Raw genomic sequence first — 11,534 nt, forward strand, 5'->3', positions numbered from 1 at the left:
CGTTCACGACAGTGCAGAACGTACGTGCTTTAACGTCAAAACACCAGAAAAGTCTCCAATAACACCAGAACAAGTTGCTAGCTTTGTCACTAGTAGCTTTTGACAAAAAAAGTCGCCATGGGGGTTTGGAAATTCGCCAGATTTAGCGAGAAAGTCGCCAAATTGCCAACACTGGCACCAGTTAAATATGTCCCCAGAGCAACATTGGACGTAACAATGGTTCCTATCACATATAAAACCAAACAAAAATCCATCTTCCAAGTTGTACAAATAATAATATATGAACAAGCATATTAAAGCTACTGCAGATGTAAAAACGCATTTAACTTACCAGAGCTGCTGTTTACTATTTAAAGACAAAGTCCATCCTCCTTTCTTTGTTAATAAAGAGTTTAATCCCACGGTTGTTCAGTACATCCGTGCGTTTTTGTTCCAGTAAGAAGTCCTTCTCGATTCATGGACGCCAGTGAAGACAGTCGAGCCTCCCCAGTTGTATTTCTTGAATACGTTTTAATGCGTTTGAGGCTGAAAATGTCCGCTCGACAGAGGCAGCAGATTTTGGGATTGTCACCGCCCAACATGTCACGCTAGCCCACTGACCAATCACGTATGGCTCGGCCAGCTAGCAGGCTCTGACATGTCAAAGAATACGCCCAACATGTCAAACTAAAGATCTGATTAGTTGAACACCATGACAATCAACAACATCGTCCCCATTCACTTAAACTGCAAAGGGATTCACTTGTACTTCTGAAGGCCTCGGGCCTCCATTCTTACCTAGAGACACAGAGGTGAAATCTGATTGGATAAAAGCTCTACTTAAAACAAGTTGCACTGGAAGCAGAGCAACTGAGGAAGACAGTAGCTGTGCAATGAGAAAATAAGATAATGGGAAAAATATTTTTATAAATTATAATACATGTAATGTATTTAAGAAAAAATATTAAATTATAAAATAGCTATAACTTTGTGATTCTGTTTAGGCCAGCAGACGGCAGTGGTGACGGCCCACCACTGCCTTTATTTGAATAGCTTAGTATTAAATGCACAATAAAGAGGTATGTTTATACATGCACTCGGCCCAGTTTAAAATAAAACACAATTTCATACAATATATATAGTCGGGGGTCCCTGCTCCATCTCTCTATCAGTTTGGGGGTCCTTGGCCTGAAAAAGGTTGAAGACCCCTGATGTAGAAGATGCATGTAAATGTAAAGATATTTTTTTGGTGATATTTCTTGTAGGTGTACTGCTGTTACTGTTCTTGCTATACATACTAGAATGTTGTGTATAGCTTTAGGTTGTAACGCTGCTGTATCTACAAACATAGTAAAAATCCTCCTCTCCATTGTTAATGCCAGACTGTGAGTACTTGCTTACCTTTGCAGGACCTGGCCTGCTGTGGACACTCCAAAAACCTTTCCGTCAGTCCCTGCTTCAATCATTAGCAGACTTCTGCCCGTCACTAATCTCCAGGCAGTGCTTCTGCAGGTGCTTGGGTACACTTGTGCGTAGTAGACCCGGTAGGATCTGTCGACTCCCCAGCATCCGTTGTGTGGGCTGCAGCTGAAGTACCTCATCGACCTCGACAGGTAAGTCCAGCTCAGGGAGCTCGGTCGACTGTAGGCCAAAGCTGACGCACTTCTCAGGCAGTAGGCGCCCCAGGCGCTATTAACTCCCACGACCTGCTCATCACCTCCCGCGTCCACCTGCAGCATAGACAGACCTGAAGACGAGTACATTTAGTCAGCAAACAGTTTGATGTGAGTACTGTAAATGTGGAAAATGTCACTTGGGGACCGTTCTACATAGTAGTGCTGTACTGCACTAGCGCTATATTATACAGTAAACTAAACAAAAGCAGTAATGATGCCCACGTAAACCCATCCAGCCTGTTGTGTAGTGGATGTAATAATAACAATGCTAATAATACTACTACTAATAATAGTAGTTACCAGAGGATTGTTGAAAGTTGCCAGCTATGTATTTGTAGACCAAGTTATTGTAGCCAACTCCCCAGATTCCTGCAGGTCCCACTGAGACATGCTTGAGTCTGATTGTGCTCAGTCTGTACCAAGACGATCCAGCCAGGAAATACGGATAATTCTGGTCTCTTGCAATCACTTTCCCAAGCCCGGCGTCAATCTGTTGAACATTATTCAGCCGCGGAGCCTCTGTGCAGGTCCAGGCTGTGGAGGCAAAATGATCATTGTAGAGAGTGGAAAATACATATCCGTTAAAATAAAAATAAATCTAATTTCACCTGTAACCGCTTCAACGATTAATTTTGTTATGAAATGTAATCTGACGGTGACTTACCAGCAACACTGATGGCCAGGTAACACAGCACCAGCAAGAAGGCTACGACACCTTTCATGTTGTCTCAGTGTTTGCGAGTCTCTAGTCAGTGTACCTCGGTGTGAAGCTGCTGACCTACATCCCATCTGGTTTCTCTGGCTTTTATACTTCTCGATCCTTGGGTCCAAACTATCTGGCTAATTATAGGCAAAGCTGGTTCTGCAAGCTGTTCGGGGAAGCTCGGAGGACATTTTTATTTCCTTCTATTATTGTGGCCTTTCACTTCAAATATGCACCAGGTTTGCCAGCCTAGATGGTACAGCCTCCCACGTTGCACTGGCCAACATTACAAAAACAAAAAGAAGGGTGGTGATCTCTGAGATGAAAGCATACTTAATATGGGAGGATACGTTTGTATTTTGTGCTGGTTAGAACATTAATTGGTGAGTGCGTTCCAAATCGTACAAAGTGAATAAACAAAATGTACTTAATGTATCAAAAGGTTCTGCAGAACAATGGCCCCTTTGACTGATATATTTGACTCTGATGTAGTCTTTTGAGCAGGAGCTAGTTTAACTACTTGAAAGAAGGTTAGGTAGTTTTAGCATGAAAGTGGTCAAAGCTAAGGACTCTATCAAAATATTTGCACTTCAAATTTGAGTCATTTTGGAACTCATCTGAAACTCGCATGGCTTCCATGTAGAGCTTTGACAAGGGACTGATAGCATTACCTGACTGGTGTGCATGCGTTGGAGGCTAAAGGGATTAGTGTTGGTGCGCTAGAAAAAAATAGTTCCTGAATGGAACTCGAGGAAAAGCTGGAATGAGACCTACAGTTAAGGCCCTATACTGGCCTTATACATGATAGCACATTGTGTTTAGAATAATAACACTTTCAAAACTAAATTCACCTGTTAACACCACCGTTGCAACCTCATATCGTAGTTATTTCAACATTGTTTATTCAGTTTCACCTATTGTCAAAGACGTTTTCCATGAAATCACGATTCCCCTAAGAAAATGTTTTCATATTGGTGAAGGATCGAAATAAAGTCATGATGTGACTCAACGTCTAGTTTGACTATTTAAGAAAATGTTTGCCGGGTTGTTATTCCTTTTCACATTTGAAACAACAACAAACAACAAAACAACTAAATATGTAGTTATCCATGCTCTCCTGGGTCCTGGGCCCCGATCTTTGCACGAGGAAAACAGATTAATCCAGATGAGAACGTCGATGATTTTGAGTTCATCTGAAACTGTTGTTAAGGAAACAAGTCCTGAAGCTTAAATTTGTGAGATTGCAGCCAGTTACCTGGATCATGACCAAGATGTTATAACCCATTCTAATTCTGCTGTTATTTTGATCTCAACTACACACCTGTGAAGTTTCGTGCCTGCATGTTGGACAGATGTCATGCTATCACGGGGTCAACATCTGTCAACAGGCCGACAGATAAATAAACACATGGATACTTCTCGATCCTTGGGTCCAAACTATGTGGCTAATTATAGGCAAAGCTGGTTCTGCAAGCTGTTCGGGGAAGCTCGGAGGACATTTTTATTTCCTTCTATTATTGTGGCCTTTCACTTCAAATATGCACCAGGTTTGCCAGCCTAGATGGTACAGCCTCCCACGTTGCACTGGCCAACATTACAAAAACAAAACGAAGGGTGGTGATCTCTGAGATGAAAGCATACTTAATATGGAAGGATACGTTTGTATTTTGTGCTGGTTAGAACATTAATTGGTGAGTGCGTTCCAAATCGTACAAAGTGAATAAACAAAATGTACTCAATGTATCAAAAGGTTCTGCAGAACAATGGCCCCTTTGACTTTTATATTTGACTCTGATGTAGTCTTTTGAGCAGGAGCTAGTTTAACTACTTGAAAGAAGGTTAGGTAGTTTAGCATGAAAGTGGTCAAAGCCAAGGACTCTATCAAAATATTTGCACTTCAAATTTGAGTCATTTTGGAACTCATCTGCAACTCGCATGGCTTCCATGTAGAGCTTTGACGAGGGACTGATAGCATTACCTGACTGGTGTGCATGCGTTGGAGGCCAAAGGGATTAGTGTTGGTGCGCTAGAAAAAAATAGTTCCTGAATGGAACTCGAGGAAAAGCTGGAATAAGACCTACAGTTAAGGCCCTATACTGGCCTTATACATGATAGCACATTGTGTTTAGAATAATAACACTTTCAAAACTAAATTCACCTGTTAACACCACCGTTGCAACCTCATATCGTAGTTATTTCAACATTGTTTATTCAGTTTCACCTTTTGTCAAAGACGTTTTCCATGAAATCACGATTCCCCTAAGAAAATGTTTTCATATTGGTGAAGGATCGAAATAAAGTCATGATGTGACTCAACGTCTAGTTTGACTATTTAAGAAAATGTTTGCCGGGTTGTTATTCCTTTTCACATTTGAAACAACAAACAACAAAACAATTAAATATGTAGTTATCCATGCTCTCCTGGGTCCTGGGCCCACGATCTTTGCACGAGGATAACAGATTAATCCAGATGAGAACGTCGATGATTTTGAGTTCATCTGAAACTGTTGTTAAGGAAACAAGTCCTGAAGCTTAAATTTGCGAGATTGCAGCCAGTTACCTGGATCATGACCAAGATGTTATAACCCATTCTAATTCTGCTGTTATTTTGATCTCAACTACACACCTGTGAAGTTTCGTGCCTGCATGTTGGACAGATGTCATGCTATCACAGGGTCAACATCTGTCAACAGGCCGACAGATAAATAAACACATGGATACTTCTCGATCCTTGGGTCCAAACTATGTGGCTAATTATAGGCAAAGCTGGTTCTGCAAGCTGTTCGGGGAAGCTCGGAGGACATTTTTATTTCCTTCTATTATTGTGGCCTTTTACTTCAAATATGCACCAGGTTTGCCAGCCTAGATGGTACAGCCTCCCACGTTGCACTGACCAACATTACAAAAACAAAAAGAAGGGTGGTGATCTCTGAGATGAAAGCATACTTAATATGGGAGGATACGTTTGTATTTTGTGCTGGTTAGAACATTAATTGGTGAGTGCGTTCCAAATCGTACAAAGTGAATAAACAAAATGTACTTAATGTATCAAAAGGTTCTGCAGAACAATTTCTTTTCTACTCAATAAATCTGCATTCACACATATATTTATCTTTTATTTTTGGCCTATTTTGGGCCTCAAACTGTTTAAAATCATTAAAAACACACAAGAAAATAATAAGTCTACAGCCAGCAGCTGGTTAGCTTAGCTTAGTTTATCATAAAGACTGGAAGCAACTAGCCTGGCTCTGTCCAAAGGTTATCAGATCCACCCTCCAGTCTTGCTGTTTCCCCTTGTTTCCAGTCTTTGGGCTAAACTGAGCTAACCGTAGCTCTAGCTACATACAGGATTTACCCTGCACACTTGTGAGTGGTGTCAGTCTTCTCATCTAATTCTCAGCAGGAAACTGAATAAGTGTATTTTACAAAATGTCAAACTGCTCCTGTAGAAACATTCTCTTCAGGTACACGCGACACAAATTTCCTGCAAAACATCTTATTCCGTTTGTGTGGTGACAAACGCATGCAGACATACACAGAGCTGTAGGAAGAGGAATCTGTTCAGGCATTTAGGGAGTGGTTCACTTAAACCACAAACAATTCTGTTGACAACACGAAGTTAAACAGGTGAGAAGTCAAGGTTGTTGGTCTTATCTTAGTAAAAGAAAACCCAAACTTATTTAATATAGTTTTAGACAATGAAAACTGTTGACATTTTAACTTTTAATATCAGTCAATCTAGTTCGGCCAAAGTTATTGGCCAAATATACCGAAACAACGACCCTGTTGATGTCATTGGCCAAAAAAATACTGGCCCGATTCCGGCTGCTGACACTGCCATCATTGGGACATCCACCATGTCCTCTTGCTGGGTTGTTTGGTTCAAGAATCGAAAGAGTATGGCTCCAATTTGAAATTGTATTGCATACATTTGAGATGACGAATTCAAAGCAGCGAAAGACACAAATTTTGTCAGCTATTCTTTTATTTAGTCTTCGTCATGTGTTGAATATCCTTTTTCGTCAAATTCAGTCAACTTCAACTTTGATTTTAATTTTAGTTTACTTAATTTAGTCAAAGACCTGAACTTATTAGCATAGTTTTAGTCAATAAAAACGGTTGACTTACTGTAAGGAGTGGTTTGCTCATAACATAAAACAATTCTTCATTCTTATGTTTTTTATCGTCATCTTCCTTCTGTACCATCACAATCACCAAAACCCTACTAATCTGAAAAGGTGCACTGTATTTTTCTCGCATGCTATCAGAGCAGACTGGGCTTTATCTGGAGGGAGGGGGCCTAAAGAGACGGGTGCTGCAACGGGCTCAGACTCAGTGTTGAGTGTGACCAAATATGAGCGGTTGTCGAAAAAACAGCAACACCACAGGCCAAGCATTCGGCCTGTTTAGTTCTGGACAGGCATGTTTTGAGTTGGTACAATATAATCAGGTACAACCACAGACATACTGTAAATGTGGTCATATCCATTATCCTACCATGCATGTCTGTACTCTGATTGCAGCGTCACTAAGCTGGACGTTATTTGCACCTTAAAGGATAGGTTCACTACTTTTCAAGTCAATAGTGAGATGCCCAATTGCACATTAAAAACAGTTTTGTTTGCTCTAATCATTCCTTCTGTTCGTACTGGCCATTAAAAGATCCCTTTCTAATGCATTTACTATGTAAAAGACAGTTTGTTTGTTGTCAGATTCTGTACAGCAGTGCGGCTGAACAAATGCTTATCTTGTCAAAATTGACATCAAGGCAGCGTAAATGATGAAAAGACCCGGAGATATTCACTCTGACTGAAAACAAGAATCTCAGATAGGGGCAAAAATACGATAGCAGTTAGCTCATCTGCAGTGAAGGCCGGTCCTCAAACCACAAGGTTGGCGTTTCGATCCCCGTCTCCTACTGTCCTTGAGCAAGACACTTAACCCCAAGCTGCTCCCCGGGTGCTTTACAGCAGCCCACTGCTCCATAATATTTAGTTATTCCCGAACTTTTTTGAAGTGTAATACTAAATCCCCAGATAACCAATACTACAGTAAAGTAGCGCGATAACGTATCCCACAGTAAACCCAATAAGCCCCAAGATGACTCACTTAGCTCCATCAGAGAGCTGTTTTATTCAGCTTTAACCATATTACAGGAGAAGTGTGTATGGAAGTGGTCCCTTTTATTTTTACTGCGCACATTTGTGAGCCAATTTATGTTCCTGCAAAATGTTTGGCTTCACCCCTTCATGTTGCTTATCTGAGAGGATAGTCTTTGGTGCCTCACAGGCAGCTGATGTTCATTTGACTAAACCTCTACTAAATATTGAAAGTTAATTTTATTTGTAGAACACTTCATTGAAATAAAACATAGTCTTTTGATGATTTGGTGAGAAGCTGCTTCAACACCATCTGTGATTAAATGTCTGCTTTAATTTGCATCACAACACACAGGATTAAAGTTTAGCCATGTTTAATGAAATCTTTGTATGATCGCTGCAAAACTGATGTAGAGTCAGCACTGAGTTTGCCTGGTGGCTGTCACGCGTAGAGCGCGCCAACATGAAAGAGAGAGCCACTCAACTGCACCAGTTATTAACTCCTATTTTCAATTCTCAACATCAAAAGTCAGCTCGGCATTTTTCAATTAACCTCAGCAGAATCTGTCACAGTAACTGCAGTGCTCATGTACATACTGTAGCAACAATATGAGATGAAAGCATTACTCTTTTTGCCAGAGGTGAAGGATTCCGGATGAGTATTTCTACTGTGTGGTGCACAGAAAATATCAGTGATATAATATCAGTGAGTAACCTCCGCTTCTGCTGAGTGAAACCAATGCGGAAGTGTCTTAAAACTTGTATTCTCTCTACTGACCAGCAGGGGGCTCCAATTGTAAAAAGAAGTCAGATTGTATAGAAGTCTATGAGAAAATGGCTCTACTTCTCTCTTGATTTATTACCTCAGTAAACATTGTAAACATGAGTTTATGGTCTCAATCTCTAGTTTCAAGTCTTCTTCAACACAGCATGATGTTCATTTAGTAAATTATGGTCCATTTAGAGTCAAATAGACCATAAAGCAGAGTATGTTTTAGAACAAGGCTACTGACAGGTCGCTCCAGCTACCAGAGCCGTATACGTCACGTTCTCTCAAAACAGTGCAACAACATTCTTCCACACAACTTATCCTCAATAATACAAAACACCATTGTGAGGGGAAGATGGGACTACGGGAGCTTAGGAGGTACAGAAGAGGTGAGACGCCGCTTCCGCAGGAAACATTAACAACATAAAATAACGTTAAATAAAAAATAGCTCATTAAGATAAAATTCACACATATGCAACATAATCGTTAAAAGACAAACAAAATTAAAATATTACAATAAGAAATAATAAAGTACATTTTTAACTCTGTTACATCACTCCTCCCAATCCAAATATGGTAACTTCTGTTCATTGGTTGCAAAAAAACAACAACTTGGCAACGGCCGTATTCCAAGATGGCGACGGCGAAATCACCAAACTCGAGGCTTCAAAACAGCAGTCCACAAACGAATGGGTGATGTCACGATGAATACGTCCACTTATTATATACATTCAATGGTTCGAACACGACAATTAGCAGTATATTATATTATATTATTTAGGTTGACCGGGTGCAGATTAACCTGAAAGGAATTTTTGACAGCTAATTTATGCTTCACGAGCCATAGGAACATCCTCTCTACTCGCTTGACCAAGAAATCGTGCCCTGTCCGCCATCATGTAGGATCTTCCAATCCTTTAAATGCACCCCGAGGAGACAAAGAGCAAGGAGAGAGGAGGCTTCTGAAGGAGCTTTGTGGTGCGTCTTTTTGGCACCCGCAACATAAAAGAGGTATGACACACAGCTGGAATAATCTCAAACCAGGAATCTAAATGTAATTGTTCCTTTTGTATTCGTAAGTTTTAGTTATTTAAGATGATCAAACTCTGTGCCCTTCACTATTTGTGTAGCGCCTCATAAGGCTCTGTTCTAACCGCATTCCTTTATGACATTTCACATTAATATTACTTATGCTTTTATCTTAAAGATAAGCTACAACCAATTCAACTGCTTTCATCGCAACATGATGTTAACAAGTGCAAACAGCTGCTGCCGAAAAATCATTACATTACATGAAAAGGAACATTGTGTGTATATAATATATATATCACTCAATCATATATATATATAATAAATTACACTTTTTATTTGTATAGTACTTTTCATGCCAACATTTGTAATGCTTCACATAATCAAACATATAAAGGCAATTGTGTCTCTACTAGTGATGTGTATTCTGTATTATTTCGCTAACTTCACCAACTCCAAGTCCATCACCGTCTGCTCAGTCAGGACCGTTTGAATGCATACGTACGCCGTCGGCTGATTTGACCGAAATATTCAAAGTAATAAAAACAAGCCACCTTTTGTTTTCTCATAATAACGGGTTAATCTTGTGATCTCAAGATAACGGCGTTAACAGTGCCCGAAGTGGGTGACTTATTATTCAACCAAGTTTTGTCATCAGTCTTTTTAGGCGATAGGCTACAAATATCAGATGAAAGCACGAAGGGTTAATATAAAAACACACCACCTTAAACCTATAATGTTTCAGTTGGAATATTATTGGAGCATTTTAGTCGTGCTATAGAAGATGCATAGCCCAAGTATAATAATATAACAATAAAATCACAACAGATTATGACTGACAGTACAACATGCTAAAATTAATAATCATTAAATAGAAAGAGTTTGCTAATACCGGTCAACATGTGAACAAGGGGAGTACTGGCACTTATTCGTTTCTCTGCCTCCGTATTTAGTAAAGGGTGTTAGCATGCTAACATTTGCTAATCAGCACTACCCTCAGGGTGATGAAATGCTATTAGTTTTGTAGGCATCCTGTCATAAAACCAAAGTACTACATTGGAAGTTTTGACCTGATGTTTGCACTAGAGGAAAAGTGAGTCACTAAAGTCTGTAAGATGCATCCTGTAGAGCCCATGAATGCCTGAACAAAATGTTATGGCAGCCCATCCTGTTGTCTGGACGAGAAGTGGTGGACCGACCGACCACCTGACTTTGCCATCCATGCTGCCACCATCGCTAAAAAGCTACCTTGACAGACCAAGGTGTAGTGTCACTGCCAGACTTAATGTTTTTTAACAAAACACACCTGCGATACAAATTAATAAGAAACATATATAACATAAAACTACTCGAGCAAAACCAGACCACAGCAGCTGCTGGTATTTGGGATTCAGCATGGAGACCCTGTTGAGTAAATGTGTTGAGGAAAGGGACCCCGAACTGATGATCTACATCCCTACCCTGTGAGGCGTAATTCACTGAGCGCAGCCTCCTCTCTCTCTCTCTCTCTCTCTCTCTCTCTCTCTCTCTCTCTCTCTCTCTCTCTCTCTCTCTCTCTCTCTCTCTCTCTCTCTCTCTCTCTCTCTCTCTCTCTCTCTCTTACCCATACATCACACATGTGAAACCTAACAAGCAGCTGGCTGGCCGGCTCCACGCCAATTTGCACAAAATTGTTTTCCTCTTGTACTGTTGATGGAATCAAATCACATCGCGCTGCGGATGAGAATATTAGGCGGCATCATTCCTACTCAAACTGAGGGGGGCATTTGATAGAGAACGCCTCTCAGCTATAAACAGGTTAATTTTCCATCCATCTGTAATGATTCATATTGTGTAATGTATCATCTTTCAGTAATGCAGCCTCTGGCCTCATTTTCATTTCACAAAGAAAAATGGATTTCAAAATGCCTAGGTGGTAAGAACTGCAACAACAGGGGCCTTAACGGATTTGTATTATGGAAAAGTTTGTATACTGTGCGAATCCACGTGTCACAGGTCCTTACAGTATTAGTGGCTCAAGGGCGCCCTCTCTCAGTAGCTAAATGCCATTGCTCATTGCCATGAGAGACAAGTCAGAGGTAGGATGTTGACAAATACAATGTCTTAACATCTGTGAAACCTACAAGGCATATTTTAAGCCAAGATACATGTAGCAGCTTCTTCCTAGCAGTTTCTTTTTGCTAAATTAGCTCTAGCCTATATGTTGGTTGTGAATGGAAGTCTAAATTTGAAAAGGGAGTGAGGCACAATGACATTTCATGACAAAAATAAAAAAGTG

General features: G+C 40.3%; 1 protein-coding gene across 1 annotated transcript; it reads right to left on the reverse strand.

The window, feature by feature from the left end:
- Positions 1–1,376: 1,376 nt before the first annotated feature.
- LOC142932018 (fish-egg lectin-like) lies at positions 1,377–2,377 on the reverse strand. The gene is made up of 3 exons (XM_076076212.1): positions 2,320–2,377; positions 1,956–2,189; positions 1,377–1,726 (listed from the first exon to the last, which is right to left on the reverse strand). The coding sequence occupies exons 1-3, from the start codon at positions 2,375–2,377 to the stop codon at positions 1,377–1,379; spliced, it is 642 nt and encodes a 213-aa protein (XP_075932327.1).
- Between the last annotated feature and the right edge of the window lie 9,157 nt (positions 2,378–11,534).

Source organism: Anarhichas minor, unplaced genomic scaffold, assembly GCF_050575085.1.
Source record: "Anarhichas minor isolate MPS153535 unplaced genomic scaffold, ASM5057508v1 ptg000055l, whole genome shotgun sequence".
In the NCBI taxonomy this organism is placed as follows: Eukaryota; Metazoa; Chordata; class Actinopteri; order Perciformes; family Anarhichadidae; genus Anarhichas; species Anarhichas minor.

Bases quoted from the DNA above. Each gene is read 5' to 3' on its own strand.
- LOC142932018 (XM_076076212.1), bottom strand. From the start codon at position 2,377: ATGAAAGGTGTCGTAGCCTTCTTGCTGGTGCTGTGTTACCTGGCCATC. The intron at 2,190-2,319 runs GTAAGTCACCGT...TTGCCTCCACAG, and splicing joins CCTGGCCATCAGTGTTGCTG to CCTGGACCTGCACAGAGGCT. The intron at 1,727-1,955 runs GTAACTACTATT...ACTCGTCTTCAG, and splicing joins CAACTTTCAACAATCCTCTG to GTCTGTCTATGCTGCAGGTG.